This window comes from Tenrec ecaudatus, chromosome 4 (genome assembly GCF_050624435.1).
Source record: "Tenrec ecaudatus isolate mTenEca1 chromosome 4, mTenEca1.hap1, whole genome shotgun sequence".
Classification (NCBI taxonomy): Eukaryota; Metazoa; Chordata; class Mammalia; order Afrosoricida; family Tenrecidae; genus Tenrec; species Tenrec ecaudatus.
The window spans coordinates 201,566,020-201,592,012 of NC_134533.1; the positions used below are offsets into that span (position 1 = coordinate 201,566,020).

Genomic DNA, 25,993 nt, shown 5'->3' on the forward strand with positions numbered 1-25,993 from the left:
ACAAAGAGGAGAGCAGGGGCGGTCAGGGCAGCAGGTGGGCGGTCAGGGCAGCAGGTGGGCGGTGCTGAGGGAATTTTGTAAGAAAGGAGCACGCTGAGAGGAGGAGGGAGTTCCAGGCCATGGGATGGGGCAGCAAAGAGCAGAGGGAGCCCCAGGCCCCAACCCAGCCCCATGTTGATCCACCTGGGCTCCTCAGGAAAGGACCCCGGGCTGGCCCAGCACAAACCCACCTTTAAGAGAGAGCATCCAGCCAGGGCTCAGCCCACAGGCCAGGAAAAAAGCTTCTCGTGTGACAAACAGGCCAGACTCAATCCATCAGACAGGAAAGAAGGCACTTATGGAAGATGGCGATGGGGGCCAGGAGCAAAAGATGTCTAAAGACACTGAGAGTAGCTCAGAGAGACACAAAGGATCCAGTAACCAGGAAACAAGTGTCCCAAGATCAGAACAAGAGAGCGACGCTGGAAAACGGGTTCACCTAAGTGTTTGCTTTCTAAAAAAATTAATATGCAAATACTTGCAAGATAATGTTGAGAAAGTCTCCCAGAAAGCACAACAAAATAAGGTAAAAGAAATGAAAAATAAGGGGGGAGATTACATTAGGGATCGGCTCTGGCGTGCAATCCTCAGAAGTTCTAGAAAAAGAAGCCCAGAGTGGAATTAGGAATTAGTTATCCAAAAATAGGGCAAGGTCTAAATCATGGAATGCTTATAATATTGGTAAGAGTTCCCAATAAAATGATTTATGATATAAAAAAAGAAGGAAGTAGGGGTGGGTGTCAAGAAATACTACCTGATGGCTGGCGGACAGGCATTCCCGAGTGGAATGGCCCCACCCAGGAGTCAGCAGAGGTCCTTTAGGGTCGCTACTAAAAGCCCCTCCAGGGAGAGCCTCTGCCCACCCCCCCCTTGGCCTGGAACTCCCTCCTCCTCTCAGCGTGCTCCTTTCTTGCAAAATTCCCTTTTAGGAAGAGCAGCAAATCAGAATGACATCAGACTTCTCCACAACCATGCTAGGACCAGACAGAAGACAATGACAATGCTGTGGGAATTTTGAGGAAGATGAATTTCTAATGAAGAATTCTACACCCAATCACCCCAAAATACGAAGGTGGTGGGCGGTAGAGAGAGAGATTTCTATACAGCTAAGGTCCCACACAAGTTCTGTTTCATGCATCTTTCTCAGAAAGCTACTGCAGGCTGCGATCTACCAACCAGGGCAGTTAATGGAGAGCATGAGCAGTGGGGGATCAGGAGCAGGGCGTTCATCCAGGAGGTAAGAGGAGGGGTGAAGACTGTACCCTAGAGCAGTGGTTCTCAACCTGGGGGTTGAACGACCCTTTCACGGGGGTCGCCGATTCATCACAGTAGCAAAATGACAGTGATGAAGCAGCCACGAAAATAATGTTATGGTTCGGGGTCACCACCACATGAGGAAGTGAATGAAAGGTCACGGCTTTAGGAAGGTTGAGGACCAGTGCTCTAGAGGGTGTCTAAACCAGCGTGGAGCTGGGAGCCTGATTGCCCCCGGAGTCACAACTCCAAGAGGAGCAAGAGGAGGGGAGAAAGACTCCGGCGTGGGCCTGCAGAGGTCGGGGTCAGTGCTGGCCCGGCAGGCACTCCACACTTCCCACTGCCTGCAGGGCCTGACACACAGGCGGAGTTCGCTCTCTCTTGAAGGAGTCCACACGGTCCCGAAACCACCAACTGCTGGTCACTGCTGGGCGGGGTTCCCCCTTCCCAAGCCAGGAGAACTCCTGCTGGCCGAAGCCTTTGGCAACACAATAGCCCCAGCTTCTGAGAGGATCCACTCTGTGAGTACTCAGAAGGGAGCCCTAAAAAGGTCAAGTGCCTGGCCCAGACCGGTTCCTTCCCAGAAGAGCCTTGTGGACGCTGGCCCCAAGGCTGACATCTGGGGCATGCACTGTCTTGCTCTCCAGATTCTTGATGAACAATGGGGGCAGATGAGTGGGCACTGTGGTCCGTGCTGGCTGTCACCAGGGTGTCACACTCACCGCCACGTGTCCCCCCTCCTCACTAAGGAACCGGTGGACGTCACGGAGCGCGGCAAGGGCACACTGCCTTCAGGAAAGAAAACACAAGTCAGGTCAGGGACACCGGGGGCAGCTCCCAGGTACCCTTCTCTGACTGGAGTCTGGAGGCCTGAGTGGTGAGCGCTTCCGCCACTGATGGGAAACTCCCAAGTCAGGAAGAGGCCAAGCATTGTCTAGACTATGCATGGACGGTGTGGGCGGTATGCTGGGCAGAGGGTGATCAGTCCCCGAGGAAAATCCTGGGCACTGAATTTCAAATGAGCTTCCCTGCAGGAAAGAGAACTGGGAAAAGCTACTCCCCACGATGTCCCCCCAAAATAATGCCAAACCTAAGGTGCTGTTTGCAAACACAGTCCCTGAGGATACACTTGGAGGTCAACTGCTTAAAGGTTATCGGCTATCTAGAGCCATCAGACCCTATAGTCTGTCCCACCCTAAGTCGAGCCCACTCTCTTCTGATAAGGATAGTGGATTGTTCCCCAAGGAGAACCCATGGACACCTAAGGTCAAGCCAACTCAGGGACGACCAAGGTCAGGCTGCCACCTTGACTCTAGAGCCGCCTATCTTGTTACGTGTGTGCCTTCCTGTCACATGTGTGCCTCTAGTGCCTCCCCTTCCTGTCGCATGTACACACCTAGCTCTTGCGTCCCCTCCTGTCTTGCATATGCCTATTGCACAACTCCTTCCTGTTACTCATGTGGTTACCTGTAAACAGGGGGGCTTGCACACACCCTGAGTGTATATAAACCCTGGATGGAAATATATTCTCTCTCTCTGTGTGGATCTGGCTCCCGAGGTCATGATGGTCCCAAGCTTTATCTTGTCTGGTGTCTCTTTCATTTTACTCCTAATTACACAACTGCCCCTTGGACCTTTTCTATTTGTGGAGGCTGGCCCCCCACACTTCCCCAGAGGACCACACTTCCCATGTGGAAGTGGAAGGAGCCGAGCCCTGCATGACTCTGGATGCCCATGCCTGGTTTCCTCTGTCTAGCCTCCTCCACCCCATGCGCCTTGGCCAATTTTGCTTTGCTTCCTTTTGCTGCTGCCAATCTCAGCGTGGAGCCCCACTTTGTGCCGAGTCTTGTGAGTCTTCCTAGCAGACCCCTGAACCAACCCCACTGAGACTCGGAGACCCCTACCACACATGCATGATTGGGCTCATGTGTCTGTCTACAGAGGGAACATGTATGGAGTATGCAAGTGTGATCCAGTGTGTGTGTGTGTGTGTGTGTGTGGTGACTGCTCATGCATATGTGTCAGTGCCAGCATGCATGCCGACAGACTGCATGCACCTTTGGGTGCCGTGTGACGTGTGCATGGGGGCTTGAGAATGTGTTCATGCACCTGTGTATGTATGTACGCCCACAGTGCACATGGAGGAGACAAGCATGTGGCATGCTTACTGTGTGTGTGGGCATGATTGACTGATGCCTGCTGGAGGACTGCACACATGCCCCTGCGGATACACACATGACCACGTGTGCCCCTCTCTAGAACTCCCAGTGTGGCCACTCTCAGGGAGTGGCCCGATTCTCCCGTTTAATAAAACACTGGTCCTCTCATTTTGTCGATCACTTATGGGAAACTTGGGGGCAGGTTTACAAGGAATAGTCTGGAGCCTCCAGCTCTGGATGCAGGTGCAGGGCGGGTGGGAGGTGGGATAGAGAGGATGTGGCTCTCGGAGCAGAGCCAGGCCCCAGCTCCCAGGCCCTGGGCCAGCTTCCCAACCCCACAGAGAGCCTGAGTACCCCCATCTGAATGAACGGCTGGCAGGCCCCAGATATACCAGTGTCCGGTTCTGCCCAGAAACAACTTGGATTATGACCCTCAAACACTGAGCGAGCCAAACAATCCCAGCGAAGGGAGACCTTCACCTTAGCTTATGGGCCTGGAGGCACCACCACTACCACAGAGGCTGCTGGGAACGGAGGAGCCTGCCCAGCTCTGCCCACCACGTGGAGCTGATTTGGAAGCGGCACTCTGTGTCTTTTGACCTGTTAATTAGGTACCGCTGCAGAGACATGGGGACAGGAGGGTCTTTGGTGGCAGACTGGTCTGGAGCAGCTCACCAGCAAGTGGCCCGCTACCCAGCTCTGACGTGAGTCAACGCTGGCTCACAGCGCCCCTGTGGGCTTCCAAGACTGTTGATGGGAATAGAAAGCCAGTCTTTCTCCCTCAGAGCTGCTGGCGGTTTCGAACCGCCAACCATGTGGGTTCGCAGCCCAACATGTAACCATACCACCCAGAGGGCTCCTTCTTAAAAAAGGCAGGGAGGGTCAGGTGTCAGTCACCCAGCACACTGTTTGAGTTCCACAATCAGTCCCCTCCCAACGAGTCTGTTATCCAATTTCACCCCCAACGTAGCCACAAAGTGGCCACCTTCCCTGCCTGCTCCACAAGCATTGCCCAAGAGCAATCCCCTGAGAGTCCAGCCCCATGGTGGGGAGCTCCTGCCCTCTGGTGGCCAGATAGGGAACAAGCCGCCTAGTGTCCACCTAGCCTCGTGGCTGGCCTTTGACCTGGTGTACCCTGGCCTGGCAAGGAGTTACTTCACCCACCACCTGACGCTGGCCAAGAAGAGCAAAGCTCTGGCTCCTCAGACACAGGCTGGTGCTCAGTTCCCCTGGGGAAAGTCTAAGCCAGGGTTTAGCATGTGCCAACGTGAATCTCATGAAACTCAGCACAAATGTGAACCGCTCACCGGTGGCAGCCCCGAGGCCACTTCGCGGCCCAGCCAGGGCCGATCCCACACACATCAGGCACATGGCAAGCAAACTCCAAACTCACAAGCCCAACCTGGCACCCAAACCTGCTGCTGTCAATGCCGACTCGGAGTGACCGACAGGATGGGGTGGAACGTCCCCCTCGGGGTTGCAAGGCTGTCAATCTCACAGAAGCAGCTGGCCACGTCTGTCTCCCTGGGACGGCGGGTAGGTTTCCACCACTGACCTTCCGGTTAGCCAATAAGTGCTTCCCCAAGCTTAACCAGGGCAGGAGAGGAAAGGTCCCTAGCGCGTGGCCGGGTCCCTCCGGTTTGGTGAGAAAGTGCTCGGTGCCACCATGCCCCCCACCAGAGGCCATTTTCTGTGCGTGATCTTCACCCAGCTTGGCTTTAGCTGGAGCCTCTCACCCCCCAAAGCTCTGTGCACCCTCTCAAGCTCACTCTTGCCTTCAGCTCACTAGCAGATGAGGGTCAGCCACCGGGAAGGAGGCTCACACACCTGCTCCCCTTGTCCCCAGCCCCCTGACATCTCCCATCCCATAGCCCAAGGGGTCAGGAGACCCATCCTGCCAGAGCCATCAAGGGCAGGGAAGCTAAGGCAGCAGCAGCTGGGCCCAGGGACCTCAGGAAAAAGCAGCCACACATCACCCTTCTTGACACATACACCCCCACCCCCAAAACACACACACACACACACACACACACACTTACTTCCTGATTCTCAGGCCTTCCTCGTTGTCTGGGAGGAAAAACTCAAAAGACTTGTACGTTTTGACCACGTTCCGGCGATACTGGCCAACATTGAATTCTGGGGGATGAATAAAGAGCCTCAGTTTTCCACAGCCATGGTGTCTCTCAGCTCCTGAGCCCCACCACACACACACACACACACACACACAGCCCCTCACCCACCCACCCACCCACCTGGCCTCCCCTGGCCCAGCTCCCACCCACACAGCCAGCCTTCTCTGCCACCCCTAGAAGCCCCAACAGGCCCTTGGCCAGCCAGCTGCACCTCACCACGTGTGGGCACACCAATCCAGTTCAGGTAGCGGGTCAGCTTCTTGGAGATGTAGGTCTTGCCCCGGGCGGGCAGGCCCACCATGACGATGAGGGTCGGGCAGTTAGTCATGCAAACTGGAAGACAGGGAGGCACAGGGGTGTCGGCCTCAATCCCTGTCCTCACGTGACATGGTTCCGAGAGCGTCCTCAGGCCCCGGGCTCCGGCCACCACTCCTTCCCTAGGCCTCCCTCGCTGGACTCGGGCAGGTGCATGCTCACCGCCAACCCCCGGTCTCACTCTGATGTCCACCGCTATGTACAAAACTGGGTCTGCAACCTCCACACTGGCTACCCACTGCTGGAATTCAAACCCTAACCTCGCATACGCTCCCGAATGTTCCTGGCACTGTTGACGGCTTCCTCCCTGTGTGTCCTTCTCTCCATCCCACAAGGTCGAGCTCAAGGCTGCTTCCTTCTCCAGGGCACATCCATACCCACTGGTGTACCCTCCACCAACCCCTGGTCACCTCACCCAAGTGTCCGCTCACCCAGGTTGGGCCTGTGGGAAAGCAGCGCTGCAGGGTCTGAGCCATTGACACAGGGGAGGGGGCTAGTCCTGGCAGAACTGGTGCTCGGGGGTGACCAAGTGGGGGGAGGGAGGCACACAGAAGCCCACCAGGGTGAGGGCCGCAAAGCGGTACCGATGTCAATACCGTGGCTCCTCCAGTACACCACCCACCGCCATCCAGTTGACCACCACCAGGTCAACGGGCCTATCCGAGAAGCTGCCGAGGCTGGAGGCGCAGATGGGTCTGACCGCAGCCCCTCATCCACGCTGGTCAGGACAGACCGACAGGCAGCAGAATGACCTAGCTTTCAGTGTCTCCTCACCTCCAAAGCCTCAGGGGATCCTGAGGGCCTGGGTCAGGGACCTGTCTCTGCTCCTCTCCACCACCTGCCAAGTTTTGTAAATGCCTTCACCTGGTAGTCTGTTGGCTCCCAGCCCTCAACCTGTTCAGCGGAGGCCCCCCCGGACAGCCCTGCCTGGGGCCAGGGGTCAAAGGGGCCTGGGTTCCAGTCTCCACTCTGCCATTTACTGGCATCTCTGGGCCCCAGTATCCCCACCTGTGAAAGGGATGACAATGTCCCCGGGCTGGAGCCTGAGCACCCTGGAGGCTGTGCTCTCTGCCCTGCCCTGGCAGCGCGCCAATCGAAGGAGGGGAGGCAGCTGAGCCTCAGCACCGCCTGACCTTAGGACCCGAGGCGCGGAGGCACCTGTCTGTGTCCCGGCAGGTGTGCAGGAGAGCACAGGTCCCTGGCCTGCTCGCTCAGGGGACCCATAGCTCCGGAGCACAGCCTTTGGGGCACATGTGTCCCAAACGAAGAGGCTGGGAGTGGGGGGCACCGAGCAAGAGGGGCCTTGCAGAAAAATCGCAGTGTTGGTGAGAGAGAGAAAAACAAAATCAAGGCGGGCAAAGGGCAGCTGTGGTGTGGGCCAGCGGACAGCTGGGGCCTGCGTGGCTAACATGACTGCCAGCCAGCCGGGGCGCTCTGCCATTGCTGAGCAGTGCTGCCCAAAGGGTTTGCCCACCCTTGTGGATCAGCACCACTCCCTCAGGGCACACCCATGTGTACCCCCTTCTTCACATCTTCTGTCTTCCCAGAGACACCCCCATCCTCGCACGCGTGACACTCAGCCCAGCCCTGGGTGGGCCAGGCGGCAAATCCGGCTGGGCGTGGAGCAAGGGTAGTAAGTGACCCCCCGGCCTCGGCTCCTCAAGATGAACTTTGGTTTTCCGTGGGAGCTTATCTTGAGGAGCCGGGGTTGGGGGTCACTTATTGCCCTTGTTTTGCACCCAACCAAGTACGCACACCGCAGCTCTGCTTACCAGAGCACACCACCAGGTGGATCCGAGTGGAGGGAAGCACACCAGGAGGGGATGCAGAGCACGTGGACGAGGGAGGGAGGAGGGAAAAGGGAGGGGACCAAGAAGGCAGCTGGGGGCACCCACCCCCACCCGCAGGGCATTGAGCAAACCAGACAGGGCAGCATTGCTTTCAACACAAAGCACTTGCGGAAGGAAATGTGCACACAGGGCAAACCAGCTGCCCTCACGGTTCCCTTTCCGGTAAATTGGAATGTCCTGGGAGCCAAGATGCCTGAGACAGGCCCGGCACTGGGGCAGAGCCTGCTTCCGGGGGTCCCAAGAAGCACTAGTGGGCCTGCTCCCACCTCCTTGGGGAAGAAGGCCTCTTTCCATGCGGCAGCTTGGCATCAGGGTGCCCGACAGTCAGAGGGCAGAAAGTTCTGTCCCTTTGCCCCCCCGGGCACAATGCCACCCAGGTTCTCCACTGGGGGGTGTCCTCGCCACCTTTGGACTGAGACAGACCACCAAGACCCTGCCCTCCCTTTCATGCCCTTTGGGTTCCTCCTTCCCTGCCTGTCCTGAGCACTCCTCCAGGTCTGAACTGAGGGGCCAACCCTCAGGTGTGCTGGACTTCATCAAGGGGGCAGGGGTCTGCGGATGGGTAATGGGGGTGGAGGAGACGCAGTCCTCATCAGCCACCCTGATGCTGAGGGCTCCCCACTGCACCCCAGCAGGCACAGTCTTCTGATCAAGGCAGCTCCCGCCTGCCTGTGATCAGAGTCCTCACCTTTCCCGGTGGTGGCCCTCAGACCTACCAAGAACCCACCTGGGCTGCACCCATGCAGGGCAGGTGCTGCAGGGGGTGTCTCCGAGTTCATTTACGGCTTACTCCCTGCAGTGCGTCTTGGGGGGCCCCCAGCTTGGAGTCCAAACCCTGTATCACCCGCAGGCTTCGCCTCCTCCTGTGCTGGAGTCTACTGGTCACTGCTCTCCCCCTACTTGCCTCCCCGGTGACCCTGTGAGCTCTGTTAGGGTGCAGAGCCAGACGGGAGTCGTGAACCCAGCTGGGACCAAGCCACCTGTGCAAGTGCATGGGGCAGAAGATTCTCCCAACACCTGCAGCCCAGAACCCGCCCTCCACGCAGCGAGGAAGAAACCATTCGTAAAGGGGACAGGCTCTCAGAGAGATGGGTTGGGGGGTGAGGGGAGTGGGAGGCAGCCTCACAGGGCCCTGGGAAGCCCAGGACAGGCATTTTCAGCCCCAATCTGAGCTGCTGTGTGTTGTGAGCCGAGGTGACCCAGGATCTCCAAATGCAAGGAGGCTCCCCACATCCGAGCATGGGGTTCACAGTCCCCGCTGGGCCTCTGCACCTTCCTGGACAGAAGCCAGACTGCCGCTGGACTGATGACTGGACGTTGGGGCGGGAGGGAGTCACTCCTAAGCCAGTGTCACTTTGGAGGGTGGGTCATTGTTCAGAACATAGGGGAAATGCCATGATGGGGGCCCTGGGAAAGCAGTGGTGGCCAGTCACCATCTGGAAAGGGGACTGCAGGGGCCCAGAGACAAGGATGGGATTGGGATAGGAACTCAACTCCTAGACTCCTGAGACCAGCGTTCCTCCACAGGCCCTGGGTCCACAGCGCCAACACTGCTGCTGTCTTCTCCCAGGGGCCCGGAGCACGTGGCCACTGGTCCCATGGACAGTGTGAGAGGCTTCCAGATGGACCACGGACAGCACCTAGAACAGTGGTTCTCAACCTTCTTCATGCCGCACCCCTTTCACCCAGTTCCTCACGTTGTGGTGACCCACCGCCCCAACCATAAAATTATTTTCGTTGCTACTTTGTCACTGTCATTTTGCTACTATCATGAACCGGACGACCCCTGTCAAAGGGTCATTCAACCCTCCGAGACCCACAGGTTAAGAACCGCTGGCCCGGGGTGTTACCAGTGCTGGACTATCCCACGGCCCACCCACTCTCTCCTGAGGTATGGGGGGTTTGTAAACCCCAAATTTGGGTTAGGAGAAACACAGGCACCGCCCTAGGTGAGGCTCCTTTGTGGTCCTGGGGGTGGTAGGTTATGGACAGAACTCCCCTTTAGGCTTGAGTTTCTTCCCAGAATGGAGGGATGGCTGGGAGCTGAGATTTCACCCCTGCCCTCGGCAGCAAGATGTAGCCAGCATGGTGGTGGAGGTGGTGGTGGTGATAAATGACCTGCTACCACTTATCAACCACCTGCTTGACTGAGGCTCAGAGCAGCAATACAGAGGAGAGCGGGCAGCAGCTCCCAGCCCACAGAGCGGAAACCTGAGGCCTGGACAGTGCTCACCTGGCCCGAGGCCACACAGCCGAGTCAGGACAGGGCTCAAGTGTCCCAGCCTCCAAAGATCTAGGTCCCCACTTCTTCCTCTTTAGGTAGTAACAGCAGTGTCCCCTAATCAGGGCCAGACTGGCTGGCAGCACAAGCAAAAAGGGCTTTCAGAAAAGTACCCGGGAGGTCCTGTAGTCAAGAGAATGGTCACAGCCTCGGCCCCAGCCAGGACCAGAGATACCCCCTCCTCCCACACAATGCACAGCAGCAGGATCTGATCAACAACCCCCCAGGGGAGAACAATCTCCTAGGCCCTTATCATGTCCACACAGAGGGCGGGAGTGCAGGGAGATCCTGGCTCACCACACGATCTCCATTTCCATACTGTGCGGGTGAGCTGAACTAGATGTTCTCTGAGATCCTGGCCAACTGACAGGCTCGTTACAATACAGGTCTTTTTTCCTGGTCATAAAAAATGCTGCAGACTCACTTCCGAACACGTGGAAAACTCAAGAAGGGAGACTAAATGCCTATACATCCTGGAGAAGTGAGCACCTTAGCAATGTCACGAGTCCCCTCCAAGTTCCGTTCCCCACTTTACTACACACATGACCCCACGTGACTTCTTATACACACACACACACACACACACGGACACAGAGGCAGGCCCACCAGTGTCCCGATCCTGAGTGCGAGGTGGAATATTCCAGACACACTATTACCACTGCCATTCCTCTCCCAGGAGTGGGTGCATAAGTCTAAGGGTCATTTCCTCCTCCTGGAGCCAGAACTAGCTCACCATCAAGCCTTTGAAAGGTCCTGGCCCAGAGAGGCCAAGAAGCTGACCTGGGGCCACACAGCTCAGACCCCGCCAATGTGCTCCACGCCGGAAAGAAGGTCGGGGCCGGGACTAAGACAAGACGGGTCTGAGCTGCGTCCTTGCTTGGCCGACGGCGGCAGCGGGCACAGGGTAGGGGGTGGACCGGTGGGCTTACTCTCAGAGGTGATGGCGGCCAGGTTAGCACCTACAGGACTGACACGCCATCACACACCTATCCCCGCCCCCCTGCTCTGCCATACCTGTCCCTGGTCCTACACCATTCCGGCTGCCTCACCTGCCCCTGGCCCAGTCTCCACGCGAGACCCCCGCCCAAGCCATCCTTCCCCGTGCACCTCCCTCCCCGCTCCCTGCAGACCCCGCCTCACCACCGCGCTGGCAGGCGTGCAGGGCGGGCCGCCCATTGCTGTACGGCATCCAGATCTTCTTCAGGGGGTTCTGGGTCAGCTCCCGTGGGGACGCCATCACAGAGCCTAGCGGAGCCCGACTGCGCGGCGGCGGACCCAGCTGCCGGGCCACCGAGGCCCCACCCCTCGTGCCCCGCCCCTCCTGAAACCGAGACGACGCGTGCCCAACTCCCCGCAGGCCCCGCCCCAGAACGAGTAGGCTCCGCCCTAACTAAAGAGGGCTAGCCAACTACGCCTGCCCAACTCGTCTTAAGGCCCGTCAGGACCCCAGCAGGCCCCGCCCCTCAGGCCAGGAGCGGGAACACGCATGCCCAAATCCTCAAGTGTTCGAGGCCCGGATAATGCAGGCCCCGCCCTGGATGAACAAGTTCCGGCACAGACAACCGGGCCGTGCTTATTTGCATGCTCCCTGCCCCCTGGGCCCTGCCCCGGGAACTGCAGCTCCGCCCCCAGCGCCTTCTGCTCTGGGCTTCGCCGGGTCTGGGTTCCCTCGGGAAGGAGGGGCTTGCGTGCAGTGGGGCGGGGCCTGAGCGACCCGTGGGCCCGATTGGTCAGGACCTATCCTGGTAGTCAACAACACGGCGCCTGGCCAGCTCGGTGCACCTCTGCTCTGCCCTCCCACAGACGCAATCTGCGCACCTGCGCTGAAGAAGCTACAGAATGAGTCTCAAAATTGACGGCAGGTTCCCTTTTTACCTTGGCTGCTGAGGAGCTCCTGCTAAGCTCCAGCCCAACTGGAATAACTGCGGACACCGTGTACAGAAGGCTCCCTACCCCAGCCAAGTCCCGGCAGTATCATATTTCTCCTTCGGGATTAAATCTTTAATCTTGAGCGTTTTTTTCAAAGGAGTCTCAGTCTTTCACCCCCACCCACCCCCAGAGACCTGGTGGTATAGAGGGTTATGCGTTTGGCTGCAAACTGCAAGGTCAGCAGTTAGAAACTACTAGCTGCTGGGGGAGAAAGACTGGGTTTTTCACTCCCATAAGGATTTACAGTCTCAGAAACCTCGTCCTGTGGGGTCGCTATGAGTTGGAATCGACTAGGTGGCAGTGAATTTGGTTCAGTCTTTTTATCAGGAAACATGCGATCCGGGCACATTCATCTTGCAAGGTCTGGTGTATATGAGGTGCGCCCATCTCTGCCAGTTGCAGTGGAGTCGGCTCAGACTCAGCATTAGAATAGAACCGCGCGCCACAGAAGTGGTAGTGAGTTGGTAGTGAGTTGGCGGGTAGTGGTAGTGGCAGTGGTGGGTAGTGAGTTGCTAGGAGCAGTTCAAAACCACTAATTTCACCAGAGGGGAAAGACGGCAGCCCTGGGTGGCTAAGGAGTTACTAAGGGAAAGGTCAGCAGTTTGAGATGAGCAATCGCTCCACAGGAGAAAAACAATGCTTTCTACTCTTGTCAAGATCTACAGCCTTGGAAATCCACAGAGGCGGTTGTCTCGGCTCTGCCCTAGGATTGCTACCAGTTAGAATCGAGTCGATGGCAGCGAGTCTGGTTTGACCATTGAGTGCTCATTAGAGCTCAGTGGCTGGGAGTTTGGGGGATACGGATTGCCAGGCCTTTCTTCAAAGGTGCCCCTGACTCAGCCCTCCAACCTTATAGCAACTGAGCCCATGAACTATTTTTACGACCCAGGGACTCCATGTTAGGGCTATCGTTTATTGAATGACTTAGAGATCCCTCTTATCTCTGAAAACGCAGTCAGATCAAGGGGCAAAGGAGGGATCCAGGAGTTAAGGAACCTCTGGCTGTCTCTTTTGGTCCCCATTCAGCTGCTGCAAGCACTCCCTCCCCAGCAGAAATGGGGTTGGGGACCCCCACCAACACTGCTCCAGCCTGAGTCACACTGCCCTCTAGTGGTCTTCTTTACCACATCCCTGCCATGATCCCAAGGAAGCGAGTAGGGCTGGGTACCAGGCCTCTTCCTCCTGCTCTTCTGTCCCACCCTGCCTTGAGTGGGCCCTCTGGGCCACAATCCAGCCCTGGAGAGCCTGATACAGGTTCCTAAGATGACTCTGACGTGGAATGCCTCACCTACTTTACAAGAAATGAAGGACCAGTTCTCCCTGGGGAATGCCCTGCACCAGGCCCAGGCAAACACTTCCTCCTTCCTCGAGAGCCTTCTGCAGGACCCACCCCTCACCTCAAGCCATGAGCTCCGAGCACACCTATGGGTGGCCCCTGATGAGCAGAGTGTCCCTCGTGGCCACTCCTCTATTCCCTACTTCCCCAAAGCCACTCATTTCCACTCCTGACACCGTCATGCCCTCCTGCCTCCTGGACACGGTCAACCTCTGTGCCCTACTTCCCCAAAGCCACTCATTTCCACTCCTGACACCGTCATGCCCTCCTGCCTCCTGGACACGGTCAACCTCTGTGCCCTACTTCCCCAAAGTCACTCATTTCCACTCCTGACACTGTCATGCCCTCTTGCCTCCTGGACATGGTCAACCTGGGTCCAGTGTGACCTCAGAGACCTCAATTCCACCCACCCACACCCTGTCCAACACCCAGAACAGTACTCACAGCAAAGGCTCCCATCCTCTGCCCAGGCTGCCTTTTTCTCCCTCCCCAGCCCTCCTGGAATGCTATCAAGTGCTGAAGGTAGGTAGAAGGCAGCCGGAATGGAGCAGGGGGGGGGTCATGACCATCTCTAGAGGTCACACATCTGAGTCAGGCTTCTTAAGAAAAGCAGCTGCTTCGCAACTTCCACTCTTCCCCAAAAAAGTCTGACTGTGGGCTGACCCTGACACACCCTCCCAAGTCACTGCCCAGTTGTGAACAAGGGTAGGGGCAGCCTAGGGTGCCCCCTCCAGGCCACAGTCCGCATCTGCTCTGAAGGTGTTCTCCCTGGCCTCCTTGTGGTCCCCTCTTTGGGGTAGGAGCCCAAGACCAGAGACTCAGTGTCAGCTCACAAGGCAAGGATGGACCCAGCTCAACTCCCTGCCCTTCAAAACCTCACCCCTGCCACATACCTCCCCCCACCCCCACCCCACACACACCTTACACTGTCACCACCTTTCCCATCTCTGCACCTGGGCTCCACCAAAACGTTCTCCGTCCCCTCGGCATCAGTAGCGGCCCAACAGAATGGTTCTCCGGGGTAGTTCCCTTTTGGGAGCATCCCAAAGTGGACCCCCTATCCTGCCCCACAAGTGAGTGAGGGTGCCTGGAGAGGGCCTCTCCAGCCTGGCCCAGAGAATCTAGGGCAGTGTCCTCCGCACTGACCACTGTGTCTCCCAGTCTCCCGGGGTTCTCAGCGCTAGACTCCCAGCGAGCAGCACAGACAGAACCACACCACCCTGCCCAGCACACTGGCCCTCGGATCAACCCACAGGTGCAAGCACACAGACCAGCCCCCCACCCAGACTGGTGCAAATGAGGCGGAAGACCTGCTGCTCTCTGCTGCCTCCCTGCCCCCTTCCAGTCCCCATTCACCTCTCTCCACTGCGGTCACTGGGGAGGTTGCAAGAGTCCCGGCCTTCTCTGGCTATTTCCAGCCGAGATCTGATGGGGTCCGCTTACCTAGATCCAGAGGCCACAAGGGAGGGCGGGGCTCCAACGGGAGACCAGAGAGCCATGGCCAAGCATCCTTTGGAACCCTGGGTCACACCTGATTCAGGTCTGGCACCAGGCCCACAGGCAGTCGACGCTTGGCTAGTCGCTCAGGACTGGTGTGGCCACAGAGTGGGGTGGTCAGCGAGACACGAGACCGGGACAGTGCACATAGTAGGTGCTCAGAGTTGGCACAGGCACACAGTAGGCAGCTTACAAATGCTAGTTGAAGAGCAACCACCCCATCACAGCAAAAAAGGTCCCAGATGAGCCTCAGAGCTCCCCTAAGCTGGTGTGACTCCTGGGAGGGTCCTGGACGGAAGTGACCCCTTGGAAGCCAGGGAAGGGCAGAGTGGGAGGGCTGGGGCAGCTTCAGTTGGCTGTCCCTTCCCTGGGCTGGAGGAAGACGCTATTTATAGCTCCCCTTGGCCCAGCCCTTTTTCCCCTGCAAGGCGAGTACCCCAGCCCCCTGCCTCTGACAGACTGATGTCCCCCCAGAGCACCCCTATTCCCAGATAGACCCCCCCTTGTCCTAAGACACCCCCCCTCTCCCGCCACTCACATTTGGCCCAGGTCTCTTCCCTATGCCCCACCCACCGCACGCCTCCCGGCGCCTACCCCGCCCGCTGCTCCCAGGCTGCGGGTCCGTCTGGAAGCTGACTCCTTGCGCGCCTCTGTCCATCCTGCCCGCGAATTGGCCAGAGCCGCCCCCTGACCCTGGAGTCGGGCAACTGGGGCTGGCTGGCTCAAGACGGCTGAAAAGACAGGCGCAGGCTGCCCACGGCCCCGCCCCTCCCGGGCCCGCCCTAGGCCCGCCCCCCCAGGGCTGTTGTGGCAGCCTCTCTACAAACGTGGAGGTCAACCGCAGGTCCCCATCAAAGGCAGCCCCGCTGCTCCTAGAGCTGGCTGGCCGCACTGCCCGGGGGTCTGCCCTCATCCGCAGGGGCAGTTGTGCTGTGTACACCACCACCACCACCACCACCCCCAGAGCTCCTGCCCAACCCCAGGCCGGCCTGTCCACACTGGCCAGAAAGCTGATCCCCTCCCTCCCAGCTCCAGCAGGGGTGGTACCCGAGCTGGCTGGGGCTCTGGGGTGTGAGATAAGGCCCTCCCGACTCCCCTTGCCCAGCTCACAGGCCCAGTGAGATGGGAAGAGGAGGAGGAGGAAGAGGCAGGCAGTGGAGCAGTGATTCAGTGTTCTCACGTGTCATTGGGTAAGCATGACTGTGATTCTCATCCAGCCCAGTCTTTAATCACAGCACATGGCTTGATCACCTGTCACACGCCAGGACTTTCTCCTGCCATCTATCACCCAGTGTTCCCAAGAAGTCTGGCAGCATCACCCTGTCCCCACTGGGAAGCTGGTTCCAGAAGGTGAGCACCTTTGCTGGGGGGCAATTCAAGGAGGATGAGGTGGAGCTGGGCCTCTCTGGAGGTGCGAGGGCGACTGGAGGCCCGTGGGAGTTTCAGGGACACGCCCAGGCCTTGCTGCTTGCTCACGCATTGCTCTAGGGTACCCCGCACTCATTCTCAGCCACTCACATCCTGGCACATACTCCGCCCCGCTGCCGAGACTGCCCCAGCCGCAGCCAGCCTCCCTCTGGAGGGAGCCAATGGGACTGACCTCAGCACCCATCTGGGTCAGCAGTACCTCACAAGGCACGGATCTGTGCACCGGGTCTGGATGGCTGAGGGGCAGTGCGGGCCGGGTATGACAGCAGGAGGTGACCCTCAGGTGTGTGTCTTTCTGTGTTGGGCTCCTGGCAGCAGCATAGCGGGGGTCGCTCTGACTGAGCACTCAGATGTGGCTAGGCTACACCGGGCGGCCGCCCAACGTGGCAATGAACAGGCTGTCCGGACAACTGTTAACGGTGGGGTGTCCAGGTGTCTTCTGACGCCACGTCGCCATGACCTCCGTATGACAGCGTCCAGAGGCACTGTGCCCAGGGATGGTGCCATTGGGTCTACCACTGCCCCCCAGGACTTCTCGTCCACGTGTGGCCCCATCATTTGGTTCTTGGGGACCCCTGTCCCTCAGGCTCAGCGGCGGCCCACACGGGCCAGGACTTGGGCATTGGCAGCAGCCTGTTTCTTGGCAGCCCTGACCCGGGCCTGCTCCAGCAAGATCCGCAGGAGGCCAAGGGGGACGTCCAACGAGAGGGTGATACGTGGGCCCAGGCGGGAGCGGCCCCAGCCAGCGGGGGAGTCCGTGGTGTTGGCTGGGGGCCTCTCCGAGGCCACAGGGCAATGCACCATATGGGAACAATTGTGAGAGGAGAGCTGGAGAGCTGGGGTCAGGGTCACGGGGATGACCAGGACCCTGCCCAACATCAGAATGGCCGTCAGCACCAGCAGAGTCCAGCAGGTCATTGTGTGGTCAAGCTGTGAGAGGAAAACAGGCTCAGACCAGGGACTCCCCTGGTCAGCAAGGAGCCACAGCCGAGCAGCTGTGAGAACAGAGAGGAGAGAATAGAGAGGCAGGGAGACAGAGGTAGGAAGCATGCAGGGAGAGAGTGGGAGCGGGCGGAGGGGCCAGAGACACAGAGCAAGGTGAAGGAGCAAGACCAGGAGGCATGGGGATAGAAACACAGACACAGAGGATAAAGGTAAAAACAGAGATCCAGTCGGACAGAGACAGGGAGAAAGGCTGAGATGCAAACCGGGAAAGGCAGGAGACCGGAGGCAAAGGACAGACAGGAGCTGTTGCAGAATCCTTCAGAAGGATGGAAATAAAGAGTCAATGAACCAGGGAGAAACACCAAGGGCGAAAGCCAGGGCCACGGTTCTGAGCAGCTGAGCATCCCAGACAGGAGGTGCCCTTCAGACAAGGGCTGCCGAGGGAGCCCCTGAAGCAGCAGGGCGGTCAGCGACCCCAGGACGTGCTTCCCCTGCCCCCCAGGTTCAGAGACCTCTCAACCCCACTCCCAGGTCTGCTGAGCCCTCATCCTAACCAGACGGCAAATCCTACCTGGACAGGCCTCCGGAGGACTACGTTGTGGCCTCTGGAGCTGCCTGGCGGGGCTGGGGCTAGGCACTGCTGTCCTGTGCTCTGACCCCTCAGCCCACCCCAGGGCCCATTTATCTGCCTCTGTCCACTGGGCTGGGGACCAGGTCACACTTCCTGGCACGAGGCAGCCCTCCACCTGTGACTCACCCGCTCCAGGGGTCGGCCATGAACATCCCTCCTCAGCCCCCACCCTATCCATTCTCTCCTGGGGACAAGTAGCGGAGGACTGAAGATCCCAGACAGGGGTCAGGGTTGGGCAGAGGGGCAGTCTCCGAGGAAACCCCATCCCCATCTACCCCCTCCCGCCCAACAGCTCCCCAAAGAGTCACAATGAGGGTCTTTGAAGACAGCAGCTTTAATGCCCCCCTCCCCACCGAGAATCAGCACCATGTCATCACAGGCCTGGGTCACAGGGCAGGTCAGACACTAGTCATGTCCGCTCTCCGCCACAGCCAGCCCCCACAGTGAGTCAGCGCCAGGGAGCAGGAGCCACAATGGGGGTTTGTCCACAGGGGGCAAGGCCAGACCCACCACGAGGACCAAGTCCCTGAAATAACGGACACATGCACGCACACGCCCATGTGCACACAGGCCTCTAGCACCAAGGGGAGGGGCCCAGACTCCTCCAGGACGAGCATCAGTTCACGGTCTGTGTCGCGGCACCTGTGTAAGGGGTGGAAGGTGTGTTCAGCTGGCTGACCTTCTGCCCTGATCCGGCAAGGAAGGAGGGGAAAGTGGGAGGGGGCTGGGCCACACCAGGGAGTGTGGGCTCCGTTCTCATACAGGCTCTACCTTCAGGCCCCTAAAACAGAGAGCAGGGGCTCGGTCCGGGAGGGGGAACCACACTGGGGACTCTAACTAGGCTTCTGTATGCCGTCCTCTGGCCTGAGGTCTGTCTCACGTCCTAGAGTCGGAAGGGGTCCAGGGTCTCACCCAGTACCCGGCCCAGGGGGCTCCTCCCCCAGGGGGCTGGCCCAGGCAGGCAGTGGGGATGTGGGCCTGTCTTACCTGCACCCTGGCTCTGGAGCACCCGAGGAGGGCAGCGGTGCTCACAAGCCTCACGGGTCCCGAAACGGTTGGCGTTGCCCCCGCAGCCGCTGTAGACGAAGGGCCGGCAGGTTCCTGTGCCCCCTGCCCCCGCCCGGTGGTACCAGCGTAGAGTGTAGGCCGCACAGGCGCCCTCGTCCAGTGGCAGCAAGCAGGGGTCTGAGGCTAGTGGGGAGTTAGAGGTCAGCAGGGGGAGTGTGAAGTAAAATGGGGTCAGAGGTCAGTCCCAGGGCTCAGCGCCCCATCCTCACCTGCACTCTCCCAGGCAGCCTCCTCCAGGTCCTCGTACCCCTCCACCTCATACTCAGAGTATTCGGAGAACTCATCATCCTCAGGGGGCAGCCGGCCTGCGTTCAGGGCAAGATGGGCTGCAGGGAGTGGGCCCAGGGAGGGCCAAGCACCTGCCACCTAACCCCGGTCCTGGGGCAGCCAGCACCCATCTCCCCAGGAGCGCACACAAGAGAGCTCATGCCTGCATCCTGCCTGTGGGGCTGTGTAGGTGCCTGCGGCCCCACTCGCACCTGCACCCCAGGTCCAGCCCTGCTCACCTTCCACCTCTGCATGAGAGACCCTGAGCACGGGCACATGCTGGGATTGTGGGCCGGCAGTGTCTGCGGCATAGCTAGGGAGGGGCCCTGGAGCAAAGAGAAGGGGTCCAGGGGCCCTGCGGTCAGCAGGGTCCCCCAAACCCACCCCACCACCCCCGCCCCCAGCCAGGCCCCTGCTGGGAGCTCCCAGGTGACGGGCAGGCAGGACTCCAGGAAAACACTCACGTGATCCCGATGCCACGTACTGGCCCTGGCAAGCTGGGGGCGGGCGGAGAGACAACAGAGACCAAAAGGGACAGGGAGAGAGATGGGAAAGCAGAGACGTGTGTGGAGACAAAGTAGAGAGAGAGAGACAGCAGCAGAGAGACGAGAGAAGATAAGAGACGAGAGCGTAAGAAGCAGGAGCGGCGGGGTTGGGGTGGGGGATAGCGAAAAGTAGACAGAACAGAGGGATGATGGGACCGGCCAGCAAAGGGCAAGAGACAGGGACAAAGCAGGGGAGAGGGGGAGGGAGAGGCAAGGGACAGGGTCAGCAGGCGCAGGTAGAGATGGGCAGAGAGGCACTCCCCTCCTCAGGGCCATCACCTACCACCTGCCTGCCTGCCTGGCTCCACGCCCACCCACATCGGCCCCCTGCCCGCTGCCATGCCCACACCAGCATCCAAGAACAAGGAAGCCCCAGCAGCTGCTATGTCACCTGCCAGCTTCTATCAGGGCTATGTCTTCCTGTACCCCCACCTGCCTGTGGGCTCTGCCCATCGTCCCCTCTCCCCTCCTGGCCGTGCATGACAGTGTCCCATTGTCCACCCACATCTGCCCAAGGAAAAGCCTGTCTGGATGGCCACCCATTAGTGTGTGTCTGTCTGGCTGGGGGTGTCCCCATCAGCAGCAGGACTGGCCCCCTGGCAAATGTGTCCTTGGACATGGCCATCCGTCTCCTTGGTGGCTGGCAGCCTATAAGGGCTGGGGACCCTCCCTGCCCTGTCGGGGGAACCCACTCACCACAGTGTTGACTCATCTCCTGCCGCACAAAGCCCCGGATGTCAGCCTCCTGGGAGACAGGAGCACAGGTGGCATGAAGCACCCACAGACCAGGGCAAGTACACAGGATTCAGGGGTCGCGGAGGGGCAGCAACTAGTCAGGGTCCAGCCCAGTCCAGCCCCACTCACGGTCAATGCGGCCTCTCCTTTCTCTCCTCGGGGACCGGCGGGCCCCAGCCGTCCCTGTGTGGTACAGGTGGAACCAGGCTGTGACCACTGGCCTCAGGGACACCGGAGGGTCCACCAACCCCTCACTCCCAGGTCAGCAGTCCGCACTCACCTGTTCCCCTCTCTCGCCAGGGGTCCCAGGAGCTCCAGGGGCCCCCACCACACTCTCTCCTGGGGGACCCCGTTCACCCTGTCAGACAAGAGGAACAAGTATGTGGGGTCAGAAACCAGCAGGGTATGAAGTCAGGAAAGTTGGGGGTTAGGGGTTCAGAGGCTGGGTCAGGGAGATTGGGGGAGGAGTGGTAAGGCCAGGGGTCAGGGTGGCTCCAGGGTCAAGGGTCAGAGTGGGGGCATCTCACCTTCTGGCCCTGAAGCCCTTCCGGACCTTTGGGACCAGTACTTCCAGGTGACCCAGGTGGACCGCTAGAGCCATCAGCGCCCCGGGGTCCTGGGAAGCCCCCCATTCCTGGAGGTCCCTGGGGAGAGGCAGATGAAGGGGAGGGGTCAGAGCCCCCAGAGATGTGCCTGTCCCCAAGGAGCACATTCCCCTCGATGCACTGTGCCCCGGGCAGGAACTCACCCGCTCCCCTTTCTCGCCCTGGTCACCCTTGGGTCCCAGCTGCCCGTCGAAGCCTCGGTCGCCCTAGGGACAGAAGATGTGTGAGAGACCCTCCTCCCTGCCCTCCCTCAGCCCAGCCGCCCACTGCTCCTCAACCCAGCCTCCTGGGACCGGGGACCCCACCCACCCAGGACCCTCGATCTGCCGTTACCCCCACCAGCCCCCACTGTAAAACTCATAGCTCTGACTCCACCCACTTCCTTAGCTTAGAGGGACCTTCCAACCCTCCCCCTGTGGTCAGGGCCCTAGTCCACAGCACCAACTGACCCCACTGCCTTGTATTCTAGCTTTTAACACTCAGTCCCCATGACCTCTGCCCTAGAACCTGAAAGCCCAAGGGCAGATCCTCTGGATACCCTAGTGTCAGGCCTGCTCTGGCCCCAACCGCCCCTGCCCACCCTGACATCATCCCATGCCATCCATTGTCCAGAGACCCCGTACCTTGGGGCCTATCAGGCCTTCCTTTCCAGGGGCCCCTGACTGGCCGGGCATGCCTGGTTCCCCCTGGAGAAGAGGGGGTGTGAGTCAGGCCCAGGGCCACACACCTCCCTCCCTGCTCCCACTCCCATTGTGGAGGTGCCCCCTCCACTCACCGTCTCGCCTTTGTGTCCCGCTAGCCCAGGGCGACCTGGGAAACCAGCTTCTCCCTGCAGGTGCCAGGTGGCAGGATCAGCCCTCAGCCCAGGGCCCTGCTCACCCACGCCCGGCCCCCAGCCCCGACCTCTGTACCTTGTCTCCCTTCTCTCCATCAAGGCCACAGGCCCCCTTCACTCCACGCTCACCCTGAGGGAAGAGAGCAAGTGCAGAATCACCCTGTACGTATTTCACCCTTTGACCCTCAATCCAGGCTCCAAAGTGGCCCCAGTACCTCCCACCTCTGGCCTGTTGTCCCATAAGCAACCAACCCCGGGTGCCCTGACATCTGGCCCAGATCTCTCACCTGGGGCTCCAGAGAGCTCGCCCTCCAACACCAGAGTCTCCCACCCAACCCTCCTCACCTTGAGGCCCCGGGGACCCATGAAGCCGGCCTCTCCTTTGTCCCCCCGTATCCCAGGGACTCCATCTTTCCCTGGGGGTCCCTGCGGGGAGAGGAGTCTGTGTGAGGCAGGGAAGACTAGGGGGACCAAAGAGGATCACTGGGATGTCGGGGTCAGGGGTGACATCAGGCTCAGACTTGTCCATGGAGGCAGGAGGCATCATGGGCAGTGGATTATGACTCGGGCAGAACCCCCAGAGAAGGTTCCTGTGCCCTTGGGGTTCCCCAGGCAGGATGAAGACCCCCCCATGAGAGCAGGAAGCCCCTGTTAGGTCCCAGGCTACCACATGAGCAGCAGCGTCGTGGGGAAGGGACCTGTGGGGACAGAGGTGGGAGCAGGGCCTTCTTACCGGGTCACCAGGGGTCCCTTCAGCACCGGGTACTCCCTGTGGGATACACGAGTCAGAGGGGACTGGGGCTTCCAACCTGCACCCCCGATCCGCTGCTCATGCAGCTCAAGTGACTATGGGGCCACGCACAGGCCACACGTGAACATGCATGTGTACACAACAGGGAGGGGGGAGGGCTGTGGTACAGGCATGGACTTGCCTTGGGTCCCGCCGGTCCACGAACTCCCAGCGACCCAGCAGAGCCCTTGTCCCCAGATTCCCCCTTGGCACCCTGTGGAATGACCGAGAGGGGGCCACTCTCAGGGCTGGGCTAGGGTGCAGACTGGGCGTCTGGCTGGGACCCACCAGCTGTGGCAGGGAAGCCCAGTATTACTCCCACAATGGCCCCAGTCCCCACCCTTTCTTGCCCATGTCGGTGCTGCAGGGAGGGTGGGGCTGCGGCCCAGAGAGGGGCTCCTTTCTCACCTGGGACACCCTGCCTCCTCCTGGCCCACCCCGTACCATTGACCCTCTCCCCATGAATCCTCAGAACCCTGAGCACCCAAGAAGCCCATCCTCTTCCTCATAGAAGTTCACCTGACCTCTCCCCAAAGCCTGGAGCCCTCTTAAGAGCCTCCTCCTCATAGCACCCTGAAAAGCTCCCTTGGCACAGCCTGAGAAGTTCCCTTGCAGCCCCTAGAGTCCTCTCTGCCCTGCAAGACCCCAGGGGGCCCCACAACCCACAGAAACCCCTCCTGACCAGCAACAGAGTACCCCACCCTCTCCCCATACCTTTTCTCCAGGGATCCCGATGTCTCCCCGAGGTCCTTTGTCACCATCTATGCCGCGAGGCCCTCGTTCGCCCTGGGTCAGGGGTCAGGGGTTAGGTTTGGGTCAGGGTTGGGACACCCTCCCCCCTTTGTGGACTTGTGCTCTCAGGTATGGGGCCCCTCCTCAAATCCAGTGAAACTGACTTTCCACCGGGGCCAGACCCACTCACTCTGTCTCCCTTGGCACCTTGTGGCCCTGGAGGCCCCTCGATCACGGCTGAGTCGCCCTGGGGAGCAAGGGGGGCCATCAGAGGAGTCAGTGTCACCGCACATCCCTGCTCCTGCCCTCCCTCAGGCCGACACTCACCTTGTCGCCCTTTAAGCCCGCAGAGCCAGCGTCTCCCTACAGGGTGGAAACACATGAGTCCAGCCTAAACTGGGAAGTCCCAGCTCTGAACTGCAAGGCCCACCCCACTCCCATTCAGCACCCCACTCCCCCGGACCCACTTCCCACACTGACCTTCTCCCCATGCTCCCCACGGCTGCCTGGGGGGCCCTGTGGAGGGAAAAAGATCATGGGCTGGGGGAATGTGGGGGGATTTGTGGGGGACATTCAGGAAGGGGTCTGGGGGAGCAAGGGAGATGAAGACTAGAGCATGGACAAGAGAGGCGGGGGTGGACTGCACAGTGTCCCCAGAGGAGGGACAGTCGGGAAGGACAGGCACGCCTGAGGGCACCAAGAATGCGACACCAGGTTGTCTCCTGGAGGGCACCCACCATGAGTCCTCGAGGGCCCTCTTGGCCGGGCCGGCCATCTTCACCCTGGATGGGACAGTGGCCTCAGTGAGTCCAAGGCTGGGAACCAGAGGCAGGAGCCGAGAGGAGAGGGAGGCGCCCCTTGTGCTCCCCCCACAGTATGCCCCACATACCCGGACGCCTGGCTCCCCTCGCTCTCCTCGGGCTCCGGGGGGTCCTGCGCCAGGGTCTCCCTGGGAACCAGCAAACACACCAGGATGAGTGAGGGGGACAGAGGGGGCTGGGGACCAGGACAGGGTCACTATGGTCAGTGGGGTCACAGAAATTCAGTGAGGATCCTGGGGACATCAGGGGATGGGGACATAACTGGGCGGGTGGCGGGCAGGCTGGTGGAAGTCAGAGGGTGTCGACAGAGGTGTCAGAGAAACCAGCAGCACTGCCCTCCTACCTTGTCTCCTTTGAATCCAGAGGCCCCTGGTGCTCCCTGCGGGTCAGAGCAAGTGAGGGGGGTTCCTGTCGCCCCGCAGAACTGCAGGAACCTACCCAACCGCGTACTGTGCCAGAGTGCCCGCCCAAGGACAAACGGACACACAGACACGGGAGGATCAGACACCTGGGGCCTTCAGAGGAGCTGTACTCACCACTGAGCCTGGGGGGCCAGGTGGCCCCACAGGGCCTGGGGCTCCTTCTCTCCCCGGGGTGCCTGCCAGGCCCTACCAGAAGAAGGAAGCCAGAGGGCCAGAAGTGAGAGTCCCCAAATAGCGCCCGGACCCTAGAACTCAGACATCCTGATGCCAGTCCCACGTGCCACAGGCTGCTCCCAACTACTCACCCTCTCTCCGCTGGGGCCCGGCTGGCCCGTCTCTCCTCGCAGGCCTGTCTGACCAGGGAACCCCACGACACCAGGAGGGCCGGGGGGCCCAGGGAGGCCCAAGTCTCCCTGAAACAGAGACAGCAAGGAGAGGTGTGGGCCCTGCAACTCCCCCCGCACCCCACCGCCCCACCAAGGACTGAACTCAGGTCCTCTCTGCCCCTAGTGACGGTCGGCTTACCTTCATACCAGGAGCACCAATCGGCCCGGGGGCGCCCTGCATACCAACACCTGGGTCACCCTTTGAGGGAAAGGAGGGTCAGACCAGGCTCCAGGAGCCTCTAGACCTGAGCCCCAGCAGGCCCTCTTTAGAGCACAGTACCTTGTAACCTTTCAGTCCTGGGGCCCCCTTCTGACCCTAGAAAGAAAAAGTTGGCAGCAACTGAGAGGAGAGGAACATGACCTCAGAGATGAGGCTCGGCCCAGGGGCTCCAGGTGCGTGATGTCCCAGACACCTGGATTGGCTCCCAGGGGCTTGGTGACCAGAGGCCCAAATGAGAGGGCACGGATGTAGACAGAGCCAGACATGCCCCCGCCCCAGCCCCAGCTCCCTGAGGTGGCTTTGGTATGACCAAAATCCCACACGTGGGAAGTGACCATTGGACACAGGCTGGGTGGCGGGGTCTGGGGGCAGGATGAGAAACACACAGCCCAGGCTCGGCCTGCACAAACTCAGATGTGTCTGAGAGTGGGGCTGTCAGACAGGGACACACAGGTGAGGGACACACAGGTAAGGAACAGAGCGAAGAACAGATGTGTGCAAGCAGAGAGGGGGCTCCCAACCCCCAGGAGTGTGGAAATCAAGGACGCATGATCCTGAGGGACCCTCGAGGGGTGGGGCCCTGCCCCCACCCCAGGGGAGGGTGTGATAAAGCTCAGAGGTTCAGACTGGCGCACAGGCCCCCGCCCACCAAGCCCCTTCACCCACAATCACGCTCCAGCCCCCCACCTGGGGCTCAGGCTGGCCCAGACCCCAGACTCACATCTTCCCCAGGGTCTCCAGGCTCCCCTGCACGGCCAGCGTCACCCTGCA

General features: G+C 60.0%; 3 protein-coding genes across 5 annotated transcripts in view; all 3 read right to left on the reverse strand.

The window, feature by feature from the left end:
* The window catches only part of PFKFB4 (6-phosphofructo-2-kinase/fructose-2,6-biphosphatase 4), a 38,677-nt gene extending 23,181 nt beyond the window's left edge, over positions 1-15,496 (reverse strand). Inside the window, exons 1-4 of one of the 2 annotated variants that reach the window (XM_075547297.1) lie at positions 15,387-15,496; positions 5,801-5,917; positions 5,492-5,588; positions 2,016-2,082 (exon numbers count right to left, since the gene is read on the reverse strand). In XM_075547297.1, the coding sequence (XP_075403412.1) occupies positions 2,016-2,082; positions 5,492-5,588; positions 5,801-5,917; positions 15,387-15,450 (345 nt within the window). In that variant the 5' untranslated portion in view covers positions 15,451-15,496. Of the gene's footprint in view, positions 1-2,015; positions 2,083-5,491; positions 5,589-5,800; positions 5,918-11,170; positions 11,323-15,386 lie in introns of those variants that run through there. The other variant, XM_075547296.1, reaches the window with a different exon arrangement.
* A 503-nt stretch (positions 15,497-15,999) lies between these two features.
* UCN2 (urocortin 2) lies at positions 16,000-18,058 on the reverse strand. The gene is made up of 2 exons (XM_075547300.1): positions 17,737-18,058; positions 16,000-17,150 (listed from the first exon to the last, which is right to left on the reverse strand). Exon 2 carries the CDS (start codon positions 17,136-17,138, stop codon positions 16,809-16,811), a length of 330 nt encoding a protein of 109 aa, XP_075403415.1. The 5' UTR covers positions 17,139-17,150; positions 17,737-18,058; the 3' UTR covers positions 16,000-16,808.
* Positions 18,059-18,106: 48 nt separating this feature from the next.
* Positions 18,107-25,993, reverse strand: part of COL7A1 (collagen type VII alpha 1 chain) — a 32,426-nt gene continuing 24,539 nt past the window's right edge. For both annotated transcript variants that reach the window (XM_075547299.1, XM_075547298.1), the window contains exons 92-119: positions 25,944-25,988; positions 25,283-25,318; positions 25,142-25,201; positions 24,922-25,029; positions 24,731-24,802; positions 24,538-24,573; positions 24,263-24,322; positions 24,111-24,155; positions 23,854-23,889; positions 23,701-23,736; positions 23,564-23,620; positions 23,356-23,427; positions 22,784-22,855; positions 22,585-22,620; positions 22,197-22,277; positions 21,928-21,981; positions 21,792-21,845; positions 21,640-21,702; positions 21,160-21,222; positions 20,939-21,055; positions 20,692-20,769; positions 20,541-20,594; positions 20,373-20,421; positions 19,596-19,628; positions 19,371-19,457; positions 19,074-19,169; positions 18,784-18,987; positions 18,107-18,438 (exon numbers count right to left, since the gene is read on the reverse strand). In XM_075547299.1, coding sequence (XP_075403414.1) covers positions 18,413-18,438; positions 18,784-18,987; positions 19,074-19,169; positions 19,371-19,457; positions 19,596-19,628; positions 20,373-20,421; positions 20,541-20,594; positions 20,692-20,769; positions 20,939-21,055; positions 21,160-21,222; positions 21,640-21,702; positions 21,792-21,845; positions 21,928-21,981; positions 22,197-22,277; positions 22,585-22,620; positions 22,784-22,855; positions 23,356-23,427; positions 23,564-23,620; positions 23,701-23,736; positions 23,854-23,889; positions 24,111-24,155; positions 24,263-24,322; positions 24,538-24,573; positions 24,731-24,802; positions 24,922-25,029; positions 25,142-25,201; positions 25,283-25,318; positions 25,944-25,988 — 1,830 coding nt within the window. In that variant the 3' untranslated portion in view covers positions 18,107-18,412. The remainder of the gene's footprint in view (positions 18,439-18,783; positions 18,988-19,073; positions 19,170-19,370; positions 19,458-19,595; positions 19,629-20,372; positions 20,422-20,540; positions 20,595-20,691; positions 20,770-20,938; positions 21,056-21,159; positions 21,223-21,639; positions 21,703-21,791; positions 21,846-21,927; positions 21,982-22,196; positions 22,278-22,584; positions 22,621-22,783; positions 22,856-23,355; positions 23,428-23,563; positions 23,621-23,700; positions 23,737-23,853; positions 23,890-24,110; positions 24,156-24,262; positions 24,323-24,537; positions 24,574-24,730; positions 24,803-24,921; positions 25,030-25,141; positions 25,202-25,282; positions 25,319-25,943; positions 25,989-25,993) is intronic.